General features: G+C 41.4%; 1 protein-coding gene across 2 annotated transcripts in view; it reads left to right on the top strand.

Annotated features, from left to right (window-relative positions):
• Positions 1–17,571, top strand: part of Kcnh1 (potassium voltage-gated channel subfamily H member 1) — a 389,924-nt gene that overhangs the window by 148,883 nt on the left and 223,470 nt on the right. For both annotated transcript variants that reach the window (XM_047521803.1, XM_047521802.1), the window contains exon 7: positions 8,477–8,906. In XM_047521803.1, the coding sequence (XP_047377759.1) occupies positions 8,477–8,906 (430 nt within the window). The remainder of the gene's footprint in view (positions 1–8,476; positions 8,907–17,571) is intronic.

Consider the following 17,571-nt stretch of genomic DNA (forward strand, 5'->3'; position numbering starts at 1 on the left):
TGGCAGAAGTGGGCATCTGATTGCAGTGGATTGAGAAATGAGTGGAGATGAACAAACTGAGCCTCTTTGCGTTGATTCTGGTTTCTGAATGATTAACAGAAAGTTGGATGGGACCAGTGGACAAGTCTCAATGGTTGATAGGGTATTGGGAAGAGAGCACCCGAAGTGCTGGAATTACCATTGTCTACTATGATGGGAAGGGAAGTGGAATCTGGAGAGTGTTAATGTTCGTGGGGAAAAGATGAGCAACAGGGACCAAAGAAAAGCCAAAGAGTAGCAGGATGGGAATGTGGGAGGGAATGGGAGGTTGTAATCATAGTGCAGAATGCTGGTGTGTCAGAGTTGAGATGTGGAGTGTTTCCTAGTCTAGTGATGATATGGAGTAATGGTGGAAGATCATGGCCGTGAGCTCAAAGAACAGAGGGTTGCGTGTGTTTTCCCCACTGACCTTACAGTTGTCCAAGCTGATGACTAGAGATGGATGGGAGAGCCAGACACAATGATCCAAGAATGAAAGGCAGGGGCCGAGGAGTGGATGAACAAAAGAACTAATGAAAATGTGAAGACCAAATTCTGGCATAGTTCTAAGCATTTGACAGATGTTACATATCAATAATCAAAATGCAATAATGAGTTGGTGGTATTGCTGGATGGCATAAATCTTAAAAGGGGAGAGTTTTTATTGGCTAAATAAGCTGATTAATATTTTTCTTAGTTATATGTAAGATTAGGATTCATTTTGACATAATTATAAAAGTATAGAATATAATTTGCTTCAGTTCAGTCAGGCCCCAGTATTTCCTCTTTATCTCTCCTCTTATGTTCCTTGCTGCCTACTTTTCTGATCTTTCTGCTCTTACAGTTTTTGTTTTTAAATTAGTGTCTTGTGGATATACATGATAATGAGATTCACTATGGTATATTCATATGTAGATAGGAAATTTAAGTCAGATTCATTCCATTCTTCCTCCCTTATTCTTTCCCTCCATTCTCCCCCTCAATCCCTGTGATCTATTTTGATGGAATTCCTACTCCCCTTTTTGTTTCTTTGTTTCTCCCTTTCTCTTTGTCCCCCTTATTTTGGACTAACTCCTGCATATCAGAGAAAACATTTGACCTTTGAGTTCTTGGGTCTGGTTTACTTGGCATAGTAGTATCCAGTTCCATCCAATTATCAGCAAATACTATAGTTTCATTCTTCTCTATGGCTGAGTAATGCTTCATTTTGTATATATACCACATTGTCTTCATCCATTCATCTGTTGAAGGGCACTTAGATTCATTTCATAGCTTGGCTATTGTTAATTGTGCTTCTATATACATTGATGTGGCTGTACCCCTATACTATGCTGATTTTAGATCTTTTGGATATATACTGAAGAGTCAGATTGCTAGGTTATACGATGTTTCCATTCCTAGTTTTTTATTTTCCATATTGTTTTCCAGAATGGCTGCACTAATTTGCATACAACAATGTATGAGTGTACCTTTTCCCCCATATCCTTACCAACATTTATTATTATTTGTATTCTTAATTGCCATTCTGGCTGGAGTGACGTAAGCTCTCCAGGTAGTTTTGATTTGCATTTCCCTAATTGCTAGAGATGTTGAACTTTTAAAAAAAATATATTTATTGGTCATTTGTATTTTTTCTTTTGAGAATAGTCTGTTTAGTTCTTTTTCCCATTTATTAATTTTTTTTTTGGCATTACATTGTTTGAGTTATTTGTATACCCTGGATATTAATGCCCTGTCTGAGGAGCAGGTCGCAAAGATCTTCTCCCATTATGTGTGTTTTCTCTTCATGCTCTTGTTTACTTTGCTGTGCAGAAGGTTTTCAATTTGATGCCATCCTACTTATTGATTTTTGGTTTTAGTTCTTTAGGAGTCTTGTTCAGGCAGTTTGTTCCTGTGCCAATACATTGGGTCTACATTTTCTTCTAGCAGTTACAGAGTTTCTGCTCTAATTCTTAGGTCTCTGATTCACTTTTGAGTTGACTTTTGTGCAGGGTGAGAGATAGGCGTCAAGTTTCATTGTTATGGATTCCCAGTTTTCCCACCACCATTTGTTAAAAAGGTGTGTTTTTTTTTTAATCATAATTTATTTAAATGGTGCATGCATTTCTCTATAGATTCTTTTTTTTATCTTTTTAAAAAATTGTATACAAATGGGATACATGTTGTTTCTCTATTTGTACATGGAGTCAAGGCATAACATTTGTGTAATCATAAATTTACATACGGCAAAGATGTTTGATTCATTATTTTTTCCCCTTCCCCCCCACCCTCCCACCCCTCTTTTCCCTCTATACAGTCCTTCTTTCCTTCATTCTTACCACCCTCCTTATCCCTAACCCTAAACCTAATCCTAACCCTAATGCTAACCCCTCCCACCCCCCATTATATGTCCTCACCTGCTTATCAGCAAGATCATTCGTCCTTTAGTTTTTTGAGATTGGCTTATCTCACTTAGCATGATATTCTCCAGTTTCATCCATTTGCCTGCAAATGCCATAATTTTATCATTCTTCATTGTGGAGTAATATTCCATTGTATATATATGCCACAGTTTCTTTATCCATTCATCAACTGAAGGGCATCTAGGTTGGTTCCACAGTCTGGCTATGGTGAATTGAGCAGCAATGAACATTGTTGTGGCTGTATCTCTGTAGGATGCTGATTTTAAGTCCTTTGGGTATAGGCCAAGGAGTGGGATAGCTGGGTCAAATGGTGGTTCCATTCCAACCTTTCTGAGGAATCTCCATACTGCTTTCCAGAGTGACTGCACTAATTTGCAACCCCACCAGCAATGTATGAGTGTACCTTTTTCCCCACATCCTCGCCAACACCTATTGTTGCTTGTGTTCTTGATAATCGCCATTCTAATTGGAGTGAGATGAAATCTTAGGGTAGTTTTGATTTGCATTTCTCTTATTACTAGAGAGGTTGAACATTTTTTCATATATCTGTTGATTGCTTGTACATCTTCTTCTGTGAAGTGTCTGTTCATTTCCTTAGCCCATTTGTTGATTGGATTATTTGTATTCTTGGTGTAGAGTTTTTTGAGTTCTTTATAGATTCGGAAATTAGCGCTCTAACTGAAGTATGAGTGGCAAAGATATTCTCCCACTCTGTAGGCTCTCTCTTCACATTACTGAGAGTTTCCTTTGCTGAGAGAAAGCTTTTTAGTTTGAATCTCTCCCAGTTGTTGATTCTTGCTTTTATTTCTTGTGTTATGGGAGTTAAAAAAAAAATCAGAAAAACTTTGGCACCTTTGTATAGCGTCAGATAACTGTATTTACGTTATCTCTGTGCCTTCTACTTCATTGGTCTTCCTGTCTGCTTTGGTGACAGCACTGTGCTGTTTTCATTGCTCCAGCTCTGTAGTATTATTTGAGCTCAGGTATAGTGATGCTTCCAGCTTCACTCTTTTTGCTTAGGATTACTTTGGCTATTCTGAGTCTTGTATTTCCATCTGGATTTTGGAACTTTTTAGTTCTATGCTTTTTCTAGTTTTGTAAAGAATGTCATTGATACTTTGATGGGGATTGCATTGAATCTGGGTAATGCTTTTTGGGAGTATGGCCACTTTGATTACATTGATTCTGCCTATCCAAGAACATGGGAGGTCTTTCCATCTTCTAAGGAGGTGAGATTTTTCTGTGAGTACCAAATATCATATGTTTGGAAGATTTGAACATGAAGTTTGAAAACTCTCAAATCTTAACTCTGGAGAACAGGGGAGAGAAACGGAGACAGTGGGATGCCAGAGGAAAGCCAGATTTCAACTAAAGCATGAAGGTAGATGGAAACAACCCACAGAGATGCTCAGGCTTAGAATGTTCCTCCATGTGAAGGTAGATTCTAGAGGACCCCAGGGAGAAGCTGACAAGAAGGCCTTCAGCTGAAGAAGGATGAAGAGTGGTCATAAATAGGGTTGAAAACAAGTTTTTTTTTTTTTTTTTTTTTTTTTTTTAAGGCTACCTGTAGAATTTGTTAGGGATGCCATTGTATCCTGACACACACCTGGAAACATGGTAGAACTGTGCAAGAACCTGAAAGTTCTTTTCAATAACACATGGTCACCAGTCTCTGTCTTTTAGGTTCATATCTATGGCAGGGAAAAAAAAAAAAAAAACCAGAATTGAGCGGAAAAATCTGAATCTGGTTAGATGAGAAGGCAAGGTAAGTAAAACTTGAGTGATTTATTTAGGCTGAACAATTAGGTGAAACTTGATAGCTTTCACATGAATAAGCCTGATGGTTGCTAAGTTTCCATTTAATCTGAATTGCACCAGTATTACTAGAAGTAATTACTTAGATTTCAAAAACTTTCCCTCCAGTTATAGTTGTTGGCCTTCGGGGGTGAAGCTCAGAGTCTCACTGTCCCTTCATCCATGTCCACTGACTGGAAATTCTTGGTTCTTCATAATTTCAAGGTTGGACTATCTGGAACTATTTGAAATGTGAGATGGGTTTTTCTGATGCAAGAAATCTCTGGGGAAATGTGATTATTTCTTTCTACCATATGGTGCTATCATGTTTTTAGCATACTAAAAAAAGTTTGGAGTATTCCGTTTTATTGCATCTGTTTAGCTTCAGGAAAGTAAGGGGAAAACCCCAAACTTAATAGCTTGAAATACTTTTAAACAGCTGAATTTCCAGCTGTTAACTCAATAAGAGAACTTATGCAACCACTGTGTAATAGTCATCAGTGGAGACAAACACCACAATGAAAAAGTCCTTGTTTGATATTGTTCCAGAACCTCCTTAAAATGAGAAAGAAGTTAGTTATTCTCGAGTAACTCTTTATTCCACTTTAGAAAATGTTCAAGATCTTTTTTTTTGAAAGGCACTCTGCTCTAGACTTTGTGTGGTATCTTAAATTCCTGGGGACTCCCAAAGCAAATGACCACAAACCAGGTCCTTATGCAACAGAATCTGTTCTCTCTCAGTTCTGGAGACTACAAATCTGATATCAAGCTACCAGCAGACTGTGGGGGAGAATCTGTTGCATGCCTTTTTTCTTTTTCTCTTCTTTCTGTTTTTTTCTTTTTGTGGTTCTGGAGATTGAACCCAAAGATGCTCTACCACTGGGCTACATCCCCAGCCCTTTTTATTTTTTGAGACAGGACTTAACTAAGTTGCTCAGGTTGGTCTTGAACTTGTGATCCTCCTGCCTCAGCATTCCAAGACACTGGGATTACAGGTGTCTGCCACTGTACCCAGTAACTGCATGCGTTTTTCTTCTGATGCTGCCAGCAATCCTTGGCATTTCTTGACTTGGAGACACATCACTGAAACTCTGTACCTTCGTCTATGACATGTTCTTTTCCTTCTGTGTCCATCTCATCTCTTATAAAGACACCAGTCATGCTGAATTGAAGGTCCACCCAACTCCAGTATGACCTCAAATAACTATACTCAAAATGACCCTATTTCCAAATGAAATCACATTCTGAGATTCTGGGATGGACATGGATTTTGAAGGGAGACAAAATTCAATTCAATACAGTGGGATTCTAAAATGAATAGCAAGTGAGTTCTGCTTTTAGGAAGATGTGGTTCCTTATGTAGTTAGGGGAATGGGACAGGAAACCATCATGCAAAGCAGTGTGTTCAAGTAGTCATGGGTACAGACACGAGACACAGGGAGTCAGTGAGAGGTTATGACTACAAGGTAGTCACTGAAGACTTCAGGGTAGAGTTAGTACCAAGCCTATAGGATGACTTATATTAGCTGGCAATGACAGGACAGCAGAACATTCTGGGCTAAGGGGCCAGTCTGAACAGGCTCAGTGATACCTTTGTGTACCCACAATATGGGATGCTGTGTGTCTGGAGGGTGTGACTAGAAGTGGTGGTTTCAGGTACCATGGTTTCCATTGGAAAGGGATGGAGAAGGGACAGGGGATGAAATGAGAAGGAAGAAAGAAGGGTGATGAGAGTCTCTTCATTTATCTCCACGAATGACCATTAGAGAAAGGGATCTCTGGGAGGCAGGGGGAAGGGTGAAGGGGAAAGGTCAAGGAGAGGTCAGATGACCATTCCTTCAGGGATTCTTGAAGACAGAATGTTGCTTTGAGTTGAATAGGAGTGAAGAGAAATGACAAGGCAGTTTTTGCCCTGGTGCTAAGTTCTGTTTCAGAGCTGAACTGCTTTGAACGATGCTTTCAGGGACCTCCTCAGGAGGAGGTGGAGGGTAGGTGGTTGCTTACGTGACGTTTGATTTCTGAGTCATCAAAAAGGCTCGATTGCCTCCTGAAATATCTCCTTCATCTAGACTGCAGGTACTTTTAATTCTACTACTGGAAGTTGGTTTCCTAAGGTTTTCCCCTCTGTTGGAATGCAAATGCCCTCTGGAGAGGGGCTATCCGCTCACCTTTATCTGTCTGTCATCCCTTAATATGAGGGATTTTCTTTCTATATGGAAGAATTCAAGAAAAGCACATGGAAGAGAAAAGGAAAGGAGACCCACGGGGGAGGGATAGTGGACATACCAGTGGTAAACTTAGCCAAGCTAACTGACCTTGAGGACATAGTCCTTTGGTCAAGAAAAATCCTTTATGATTCTATGTCCAGCTGTTTGTTGCTCTGTATTAGATAAGAAATGATGTTTTAAGTTTTATGGCAACAGAACTGTTGTGTATTTGTTTTTTTTAGAAGGGCAGTAAATTCCACCTCTCCCACCCTCACCTCCACAAAAATAATTTGTGTGGTAACCTGATTCATGGTCTGTATTGGCAAGGCTATGCTACGTAAGATTGTGTTCATGTGACAGAAGGGCTCTGTACTTGTCAGAAAATACTAATGCTGTTTCAGTGGCTTATTGAGAGGTTTTCTTCCTGATTCACATCACATTATAGTTCACGGGGACTGGGAAGGAATGTTCCACACAGTCCTTCTGAACCCAGGCTCCTTGCATGCTGTAATTGCATCATCTCCAATATGTAGCTTCAAGATCATAAACAGCCTTACTTGTAAGGCACGCTGGAGGAAGAGAAAGCATACCTGGGCCTGAATGTGACAAACAATTTATCTCGCTTTCCATTGGTAGGAACTAGTCCCATGGACACCCAGATGGAAGGAGACTGAGAAATATCATTTAGCTATGTGCCCAGAGAGGAAAGGGCCTTGCCAGGGTCACAGGTGCATCAGGAAGTGTTTATATGTTTTCCTTCTCTCTGTGATGTAACTTGACCCTGGGGTGAGGGTATTGTCATTAGAGGACAGTGGACAAGAGAGAATTTCAGTGACCTAGAAACTGTCCAGTGTTTAGAATAGTGGGAAGTCATTCAGTTCTCTTGGTGAAGGACTTGGATTTTTGCCACGTAAGGGAGGACAAAGTCTTAATTCAGAGAAATTGGTTTTGTTCTCTTGTTTATTTGCTTTTAGCGGAAGATGGAAAAAGTTGAAGTTTCCTTTGTATACATCTTGGAATCACCTCAGAATAGGAGTTTTGGGGTTTTAAGTGGTGTGGCTTCTATAATGTTTCATTTCCCTTTGGAGATGAGAGTATGTTAGTGTTTGGAGAGTAAGAAGAAACTTTGTAGTCCACCTCCTTCACTGTCCAGGCAGGGGGACCCAGGGGTAATGGAAGGGTCACATTCATAGCATATGTGGGTCTTGAACCCCGTTTTCCAGATTTGTGCTCTGGTGGTGTTTCCCACCACCATGCTGTTTGATGGAGGGCTTCTATGTGGAGAACAGACATGGCCTGGTGTGGTTGGTGAATACCAGCTCAAAAGGGAAGAGGACTGACGAGCTAAATCCAAGAGTTTCCTTCTAGCACTCTTCCTCAGTTGATAATGTTTTAGTAGATGGTGTTTGTCTGTACAATCCCTGGCCTGACCGAAATGACGTAGTCTTTCAAGAATTTATAACTTTTCTCAGATAACAATCTCAGTTCTTTATTCTTCTCAGCTGTTTCTTTAATTCATTTTAATTTTTTCATGGTTCTTAAATACCTTTTTGCTCATTATAAAAGTAATGATATAGAAATGAAGTATATGCAAGTCTAACAAATACATATCAATATATTAAAAAATTACCTGTAATTCCATAACTTGACAATGCAGCATAACCACTTACTTTGTTTTTGGTGTTTCTTGACATTTTGTAACACGTATTTATATGCCTGTGCACAATGGAATGAGATTGTCGGACTGTGAAATACAAATATTATGCAACCCTTAAAAATTGTTTAAAAATAAGTAATGATGTACAAAGATACTCCCATATATTGGTATACTTTGGCACAACATAATTCTTATTCACTTGCTTTTTAAGAGAAGTAGGAAAGAGCTGAGCGAAATCTCCATACAATACACTTTGGAATAAAATTCTAATTTTAATTTTTAAGGGTTGCATGATATTGTATCTCATGGAAATACACTATGCTTAAAATGATGGCCCAAGTGGGGAGGCGGGAGGGCATACTATCTTCCTCCCTGACCTTGTGTTCCTCTTCTAACAGGGCATCAGCAGCCTCTTCAGCTCTCTGAAAGTTGTTCGGCTGCTCCGTCTTGGGCGAGTAGCCCGTAAGCTGGACCACTACATTGAATATGGAGCTGCCGTGCTGGTCCTGCTGGTGTGTGTGTTTGGGCTGGCCGCACACTGGATGGCCTGCATCTGGTACAGCATTGGGGACTATGAGATCTTTGATGAGGACACCAAGACCATCCGCAACAACAGCTGGCTCTACCAACTGGCAATGGACATTGGCACCCCTTACCAGTTTAATGGGTCTGGCTCAGGGAAGTGGGAAGGTGGTCCCAGCAAGAACTCGGTCTACATCTCCTCATTGTATTTCACCATGACCAGCCTCACCAGTGTGGGCTTTGGGAATATCGCCCCATCCACAGACATCGAGAAGATCTTTGCAGTGGCTATCATGATGATTGGCTGTAAGTACGACAGTGCCGGGATGGGGTGGTGCGACGTACTTTTTTTTTTTCTTTTTCTTTTTTTTCATGCATTCTTTTTTTTTTATTGTATACAAATGGAATACATGTTGTTTCTCTATTTGTACATAGAGTCAAGGCATACCATTTGTGTAATCATACGTTTACATAGGGCAATGATGTTTATTTTTTTTCCCTTCCCCCCCACCCCTCCCACCCCTCTTTTCCCTCTATACAGTCCTTCTTTCCTTCATTCTTACCGCTCTCCTTATCCCTAACCCTAAACCCAACCCTAAACCTAATGCTAACCCCTCCCACCCCCCATTATATGTCCTCATTCGCTTATCAGTGAGATCATTCGTCCTTTAGTTTTTTGAGATTGGCTTATCTCACTTAGCATGATATTCTCCAATTTCGTCCATTTGCCTACAAATGCCATAATTTTATCATTCTTCATTGCGGAGTAATATTCCATTGTATAAATATGCCACAGTTTCTTTATCCATTCATCAACTGAAGGGCATCTAGGTTGGTTCCACAATCTGGCTATGGTGAATTGGATATACTTTTTGACCCTCACTTCTGTTAGCTGGAAGTAGGTCAGTGGCTATTGTGTCAGTAGGTTGGGGAGAGTTAAAACAGTGGACAGAGTTCTTGTTGTTGTTGTTATTTTGTTTTTAAAGACTAGTTTTACAGTTTTCCTGGTAATGAAAACAGTGCATGCTCACCGGAAAACAATTTTGGAAAATGTAAGAGTATGAAGTACAAAATGAAGACTATTCATAATTCTAACTCTGAGATAAAGATAACTGCTATTACTTTTTTGATGCTTTTCCTTATAGACTATTTTCTGTGTATATCTGAACACATAGATATCAATTTTTATAACGTTAAGATGAGATCATGTTACTTGAATACTTTAAATTTTCTTATAACGGTGAATTATGGAAATCTTTCCATGACTTTTTTTTCTTTTTAATAAAAGGTATACAACATGTTTTGCCATATATGGTGATTACCACTGTGAAGCAAATTCACATATTCATCTTCTTGCTTAGTTACCTTTTTTCTTGCAGCGTGTTCTTAGAATTTACTCTTAACCAATTCTAACATTCATTGCAGAATTAACTCTAGTTACGCTATACATGTCAGTCTGAACACAGCTCTAGTTCTGCACAGTTCAATAGAATGAGAGAAGGAATATGAAAAAAGAATACAAAACATTTCATTCTTTTAAATTGATATATGTCGAAATGATAATACTTTCAATATATTGGGTTAAATGAAACATTCTATTATAATTAATCTTTTTATCCTTTTAAATGTGGCTCCTGGGAAAATTTTTAAATCTTACTCCTATTGGACAGTGCTAGTCTAGGCCAACATTTTGGATATCTGCTAATAGTGGATAAGTTTTCCAACTCAAAACAACAAAATAAAAATAAAAACCCACAGAAGAAGGAAAAAAAAAACAAACCCTGTTTAATTGAGAAGGGAGAGATTAATGGAGTAACCCTAGCTTTTGAGGCATGTATTTAAAATCTGAATAATTGACCCACTGACCGGTGGGTAGCTGTTTCTATTGTGAAGTTGGAAAGTCACCTTGGGCTACAGACAACAATGAAGTCCCTTCCTTAAGGGAGTCTTAGGTAGGAGGGCCCCCAACTGGGCTAGAAAGAGCAAATGAACTTGAGCAGGTTGGACTCACTTTGAATCCACCAAGCGCTCCCCGTGGATGCTTCAGTGACGGACTGTGACACGGGAGAGGGCAGCCCCTGCGAAACATCAGTTTGGACAGTGGTCTGTTTACATGGGGGAGGAGGATGCGTGGGCTCTGGTTCCAGGAGGCAGAACCTGCTTTTGCTTGTTGTGCTCTGTTATGGTGGAGTTGATGAATTAACTGTTAAACCAACCAGAGGAAAATCTGGGGCTTCAGTTTATCCAGCTGACTGGAGACAGAGCATCCGCTCTGTGAGTGGATTTTGTTACTCAGATTGTCACATTTGCTGCTTGCCACCTCCTTTCTAGCAACTGCCTCATCATGTCTAAGGCAGTCCTTTCGTAAATGCCCTCGCTGCAGGGAGGGTTTGCCTGAGCGTCTTTACAGAATGTGTCTAAAGGGGTAATTGATTGTGGGGAACAAGGAAGTGTCTGCCAGTGGAGCTTTTGGGTTTGCTCCTTACTTTAAAATGGGTTTTAATGGAGATGATTGCCTGGCCATGGGAAGCAGCATTAAGGATCTGTGGGGGGCTAATTACTTCAGTTTAATTAGAACTTGAGGTGCTTTCTTTCTCTTGTTGTAGGGAAGAATTAAAGACCTTTACCCTTCTAGAAGGGTTTCAGCCTTAAAAGTCATGAGCCCTGTCTAGGAAACAGGTGCACTTTGTGTGTGTGTGTGTGTGTGTGTGTGTGTGTGTGTGTGTGTGTGTTTCTCCTTTAGTGCTGGTTATCCAATCCAGGACCTCATGCATGCTAAGCATGTGCTCGACCACTAAGTTACACCCCTCACCTGCTGGCAGCATTTTTATGAGCCTTGGGGTACCCAGTAATCAACAAAATGCACTATATTTGGGACAAGATTTCCTTCTCTTAGTGGGGAGATGAAATACTTTGTCAATTGGCACACCTCGTTATCTCCATTACAGAGAATTTGCGAAAAGTGGCCAGTTGGAAAATGGGCCCCATTTCATGGGCTCCCCCAAAGACTTTCAAATACCAATTTCCCTGCAACTTCTTACCTAGAAGAAAGCTCTGGTGGCAGATAATCAGAATAAGCAATTTATTTTTCTCCCTAAACCAATCTTCTATGAAGAGCATAATTTCCTGGGTATCCAGGGAAAACCTCAATTGTTACCACCTCTTTTCTTTTCCCACCTTCTCAGAATCAGATGATGTTTGCATTTCTTAATTTTTTTAAAGGTATAATACACAGGTAGTTGCTTCTGCATTACGCAGCCGTGTGTGACATTTAGTTAAGCATGGTCTGTTTAACACTGCTTCCTGCTATTTGTCGGGCACTGTGCTAAGTGCACTGTGTGGACTCTACTGCTTGTGACAATGGTATACATTAGAGATTATTATCTTTGTTTATATGGAAATGGAGGTTCAGCAAAATTAACACAATTTCTCAAGATTGTGGGGCTGTGAACAGGAGAGGGCCCAGATCTGAACACCTCTCCTGAGATGGTGATGGGGTAACAGCACAGATGTTGCGACCTGATGGAGCAGTTTAACAACACAGGTTCTAACAACCTCTCCATGTTTACTCACTGACACATTGAAAATTCTCTCTGTAAACTTTAGCAAGCCGGCAGCTTCTGCAGTGGAAAGTTTTCCTATGCTTGTTTGTAGTTGTTGTCGTTTTAATTTAAGAACAAGATTATGTTACAGGCTCAGGGGACCAGGTGCTTAGGAAACCAGCCATTTTTCAGCAACCTGTCACTTACGGTTACAGCTGTTCCACTTCTCGTGTGACACACGTCTGACAAATTCTTGTGCTAACAAGAAAGTTATTGCACTCTGTGTAATGAGTGGTAATTATCCTTGTAAACTCACATTCTCAACGCCTTTGTTCAGGACAGCTGCTGGTGTCTCGTTGGGTTGCCAGGCTTCTCCCATCTTTCTTTGCCTGTGTGTACACATGTGAACACTGACGTCCTTCCTCATGGTATAGGACTATACCAGAATGAAGATGGGAAGCATTGGCCACAGCCTGCATTTACCCTGAGCTCTGTGCTGCCTCTCTCCAAGGTTACCTTGGCAGCCCTTACAAGGTGGAAAAATGATCAGAACCTGTGACCTTCTGAAGTACTGGTTACATTATGATTTTTTTTCCTCTTTATTTTGAATTTTACATGCCATGATAATAGTATGTCCTGCCTATTTGGTTGCAGTGTATATTAGCCATAATACAGATTATCCAGTCTTTCCATTGCTTCTCCTCGATGCTCTCAACATCTCATTACAACTTAGCTTCTTCCCCAGAGGATGCCAGGAAGCAAGAAAACTAAATATTTGCAAGCTAGTCCACCTCACTCAGTTGTAGTTTAAAAAAATGCATGCATAAGAGGTAAAAACTCTTGGCTAAAAAGAGTTTTTACAATTAGCCGTGGGAGTAGGTATTCTATGGTGTTTCCAACTCTCTGGTTTTATTTGAGTTCTAGTGTTGAATTTTGGCCTCAACCAGGAGGAGCAAACCAGCCCTTGCCCTGACCTCTCTGACCTTTCGTTTTTTTGGTGGGGGTGAATACTGGTGATTAAACCCAGGGGCACTTGACCACTGAGCCACATCCCCAGCCCTATTTTGCATTTTATTTAGATACAGGGTCTCATGGAGTTGCTTAGTGCCTTGCTTTTGCTGAAGCTGACTTTGAATTCATGATCCTCCTGCCTCAGCCTCCAAGCTGCTGGGATTACAGGTGTGCACTGCCACACCTGGCCTCCCTGACCTTCTGATGTGGGTCTGTGGTGGTCTACAGGGCTCATGCTAGGATGTGGTGAGTGGACTTGCGTTTTTTTCACATAAGTCTTTCCTGCATGTTGGTGGTACTGAGAACAGCACAGGGTCACATGGTCCTGTGACACATGGGGTCAGAGGGTGTCCCCCCATTAAACAGGCACATGCTGATTGCCTCACAATGGTTGCTCTCAAAGTCTGCAGTCTGGTGGTGGATGTGGGTGGGAGGAACAAAACCAGACCCTTTGGGTCCACTAAAAGGTCTGGAGGTAGTCTTCACCCAGGGTGGCTAAGCCTTGCCCCACCTCTGATGGATCCCTCAGAAGAGGAAGGATTGTCAGGGGAAGAGTTCCTTCGTCCGGAGGTCTCAGTTTGGTTATTAACAGGACGCTGTCTTGGGCAGCTACCCAGGCGAACTTGATGGTAAAGAGACAGTTGCCATTTTCTAAATACGAGCTTGCACTTTTCTGTTTCTCCTCTCATAATGTCATTGCTGCCATCCTGTCATTTCAAGTAAGCTGCATTCATTCCTCTCCCTCTGATAACGACGGGGGATCCAGACACTGCACTCCCATCCCAGACGCTCTCCACCCCCGGGGCCTCGGGTGGCCTCCTGCCTCAGCGCCCACCACACCTGCCCCTTGGAATCCCCTTCTTTCTTCCCTGTCCTCCTCCACCTCAGTACCTTAAAATCCTGACTGAATGTCAGTGCTAAGGGACTCTGAGCATCTACTTAGTCCTCCTTTTCTTTCTTCTGCTGGGCCAGATCCCATCCTGATGAATGTTTGTCACCCTACCCCCCAAACCTGGGAGCACCCAGACAGCAAACTGGCCCACTCCTAATGGTTCCTTTTATCACCTTCTCTTCTGGGGGAATGGACACTAGTAACCTGCACCCCTAGATGCTTGACCCCTCTACCTCAAGCACTTGTAGCCTGGCAGAGTGCTTTATAGACTTTCAACTTGGATTGTCACTTGCAATCAAATATGGACTCTCCCCTACCACCTCCATAAGCTTATTTAAACATTTCTTACTTCTTTCCATTTCACCTTTGCTGAATATCCCTTCTTGCATTCAGTACTGGTTTTTCTAGAATGACATGGGTCACGACTCCCAGGAGGGAGGAAGTGTAAGATGCTCTTAGAAGACTTCAAACATTTCATGGACTCTTAATAAATATTTATTCACTTAATTGATTCTGAATAATTGAGAAGGCCCTGGAGTTTTAGAAGGGGTCTTCAGGGCTCTTGAGAAAGCTTTTTTATTATGGAAGATTAGTTTTTGCTTCTAAACAGAGACCCAAAATATGTTTCCTAAAAGTTTAGGCTTCAGCTGGCTACCTTGCTGTCTTCAGAAACCCTGGCTTCTCTGCTGTATTCACACATTAATTCCATATTGGGATCCCATATGGCTGTTCCAGCTTTAGCCATATGTTCTTTTTTCCAGAAAGTAGGAAGAAGGGGAAGGTGAAGCCTGGCCTCATGCCTTCTCTTGAAAAACAAGACTAAGAAGTTGGTTATATTACTTTTGTTCACATCCCATAGGCTGGATCTGGGTAACCTGTCCACATCTCATTGCAAGGGAGGCTGGAAAATGTGGGCTTTATTTTGGGTGGTCATGTGCCCAGGTAGAAATACAATTTAGAAAGGAGAACAGATGCTGGCGAGTGGCCAGCAGTGTCTGCCTCAGCTCTCGTCCTCCTCATCTGTCCTCAACTGTTACCAGCAAACGTTGAGCCCCTCTCCTCCACAGGCAGGCTGTATTGGAGCTAATGGAGAGACTTTGACCCAGGTTCTAGATCTGCTCTGCCCTTTAGTTTTTGTGGACTAGAGGTGAGGGGCTATCCTGACAATCTCACTTGGTGAGAAGTGAAAATGAAGTAATGGCATATGACAGCTCTTTGAAAAAGTTGGTAATTTTATGCTGAAAGTTGAAAAGGTCATGATTTTTAGGGTTAATGACAATAATTGCTTTTCTCAGTTAATTTTTCTTTCCTGTTCTTAGAAGAAAGAAAATAATAATTGCAGCTCCCATCTCAGGAGCCTGGGAATGCTATTTGATTTCATTTTTGGTTTGTTTATTTTGGGAAATGGGGCAGTGTTCAGAATTCTGAGAGAAATTAGCACTCGTTTTCCACTTATTCTTAGAGTCCTTTTCTAGCCAGCAAATCAGCTTGTTTTTCCTCTAGAACCTGATTATTTTTTTTAAAGTTCTGCCTGCTATGGTGCATTTCAGTTGATGTCCCCACCTTTGAAACAAGCTTGGACTGCCTTCTGTCTTCCATATCCCTTCTTCCTCTCCTCCAGAAAACTAACCCTGGTTACTCCCACCCTGTTCCCAACCCTCGGTTTTATTAAGCTCTTATTGGGTGGATGGGCCCTGTTGTACTTCACTCTGAACATTCTCAAGACATCATAGTTATCTTTCTCACCCGATCTATATTTTGTCCAGCTCCAGGGAGACTCTAGATCTCAGATCTTCCTCTTCTCTTCTGTGCCTTAGCATATTCTAGAAGAATGTGAAAAAGAGGATCGCCTTTGTTACCAGTCAGTTCTTGCTGCCCAGTCCATCTCTACCACTGATTACTACTTTAACCTTTGATAGCTTCCTCAACTGAATACAGATGTACCATTCAGTCATGGAAAATAGGATGCCACAAAGCACCCAAGAGTGGGGGATTCAAGTAACAATAGTGCTCTCCCTGCTCTGTTTCTTCTCTTGAGCACATTTATAAGGCTCCACAATGGTGTTTCTTATCTATTTCAGTCCTGCAGGTAAGAATTTGAACCTGCATGAAATACCAGGTGTGTTAAAGTATTGAATGTGCAGGTCATTAAATAAAGCTGAATTTGGAGGTTCCTTAGATATGAAGCTTCTTTAAAAAAAAAAATTCAAAAAGGCTGGGCTTGGTGGTACACACCTGTAGTGAAGTGATTTGGGAGGCTAAGGCAGGAGAATTGTAAGTTGGAGGCCAGCCTGAGGAACTTGGCAAGACTCAGCAACATAGGGAAACCCTGTCTCAAAAAATTAAAAAAGGTTAGAGATGTAGCTCAGTGGTAACCTGTCCCTGGGTTCATTTCCCAGTATCAAAATTATAAATATTTACAAAACAGCATCAGAGCAGGTTAGGAGAAGCTCTTAAGCGAGAGGTTGGTAAGTGTGCTGGGGAGGCCTCCCAGGTGTCCCTATTCAGGCCTGACCATCAGGATCTTCACTGGACAGGACAGGATGCTGAGAATGACAGGAGGATTCCCCTGGAGAGGAGAGAAGGGACTAGAAACAGTCCTGAACTAGTACCCTAGACATGCTAGGTGTTAGTTTTCACTACCCAACAACCTGCCTGCAGATCGGTTTTCTTATCCCTGTTTTACAGGTAAGAAAACTGAGTTCAGAGACACAAAAGAACTTATCCTGGGTCACAGTTTAAGAGGGGGAAAACTGGGTTTTGACCCCAGTTTCATCTGACAACAAAGTTTTTGTCTTCATACCGTTGCTTCCCTTACTGATTATTTTGGGACGTGACAGTGGAAAAAATGTTCTTTGTGATGTGCATGTTGGGTGGGTGGGGGGTGGGGATCTGGGAGGGAAGGGGCAGGTCTGTGGAGGGATGGCAGGGAGGGGTTGCTTTTCCTGGGAGATAGTTCTATTATTTTAGATGACAATATGGTGCAAATATGATTGCATGTGCTATAGGGGGACATCATCCTTGTTTGTAGCTGGATTTCTGCACTGGGTGGAGGGATTTACAAGCTTTAGATGTTAGGAACCTCTGATGAGGTGTATTGTCTGACATTACAGGTACCTGCGTTCGTTGCAAAATCCCTTTCCTTTTTAAAAATATAATTTCCATGTACATTAAAATGTGGAAACATTATAATCCAATTGTTTCTATTTCTATATTTATTGCCTCCTTTGAAACGCACAGTACTCTGTGGACAGGTGGTACTCCCCCATCTTACTGACTGGTGTGAATTGGCAAAGGTCACACAGTAGGGCGAAGTCGATCAGGGCTTGTCTTTCCCAGCACAGTGCTCTCATTCTTATATCACCGTGATGGCAATTGGTACAGGTAGCCACAGATCACAGGTTCTGCCAGTGGATCTGAGGTGCTGGTTCCTTTTTAAGATGCTCTTAAACTCTGAGGAAAAGGGGTGAAGGTGAGCCAAGAGTGGCTAAGGTCTCTACCTACTTTTAGCAAAGGAACTTGATTA

Source organism: Sciurus carolinensis, chromosome 12 (assembly GCF_902686445.1).
Source record: "Sciurus carolinensis chromosome 12, mSciCar1.2, whole genome shotgun sequence".
In the NCBI taxonomy this organism is placed as follows: Eukaryota; Metazoa; Chordata; class Mammalia; order Rodentia; family Sciuridae; genus Sciurus; species Sciurus carolinensis.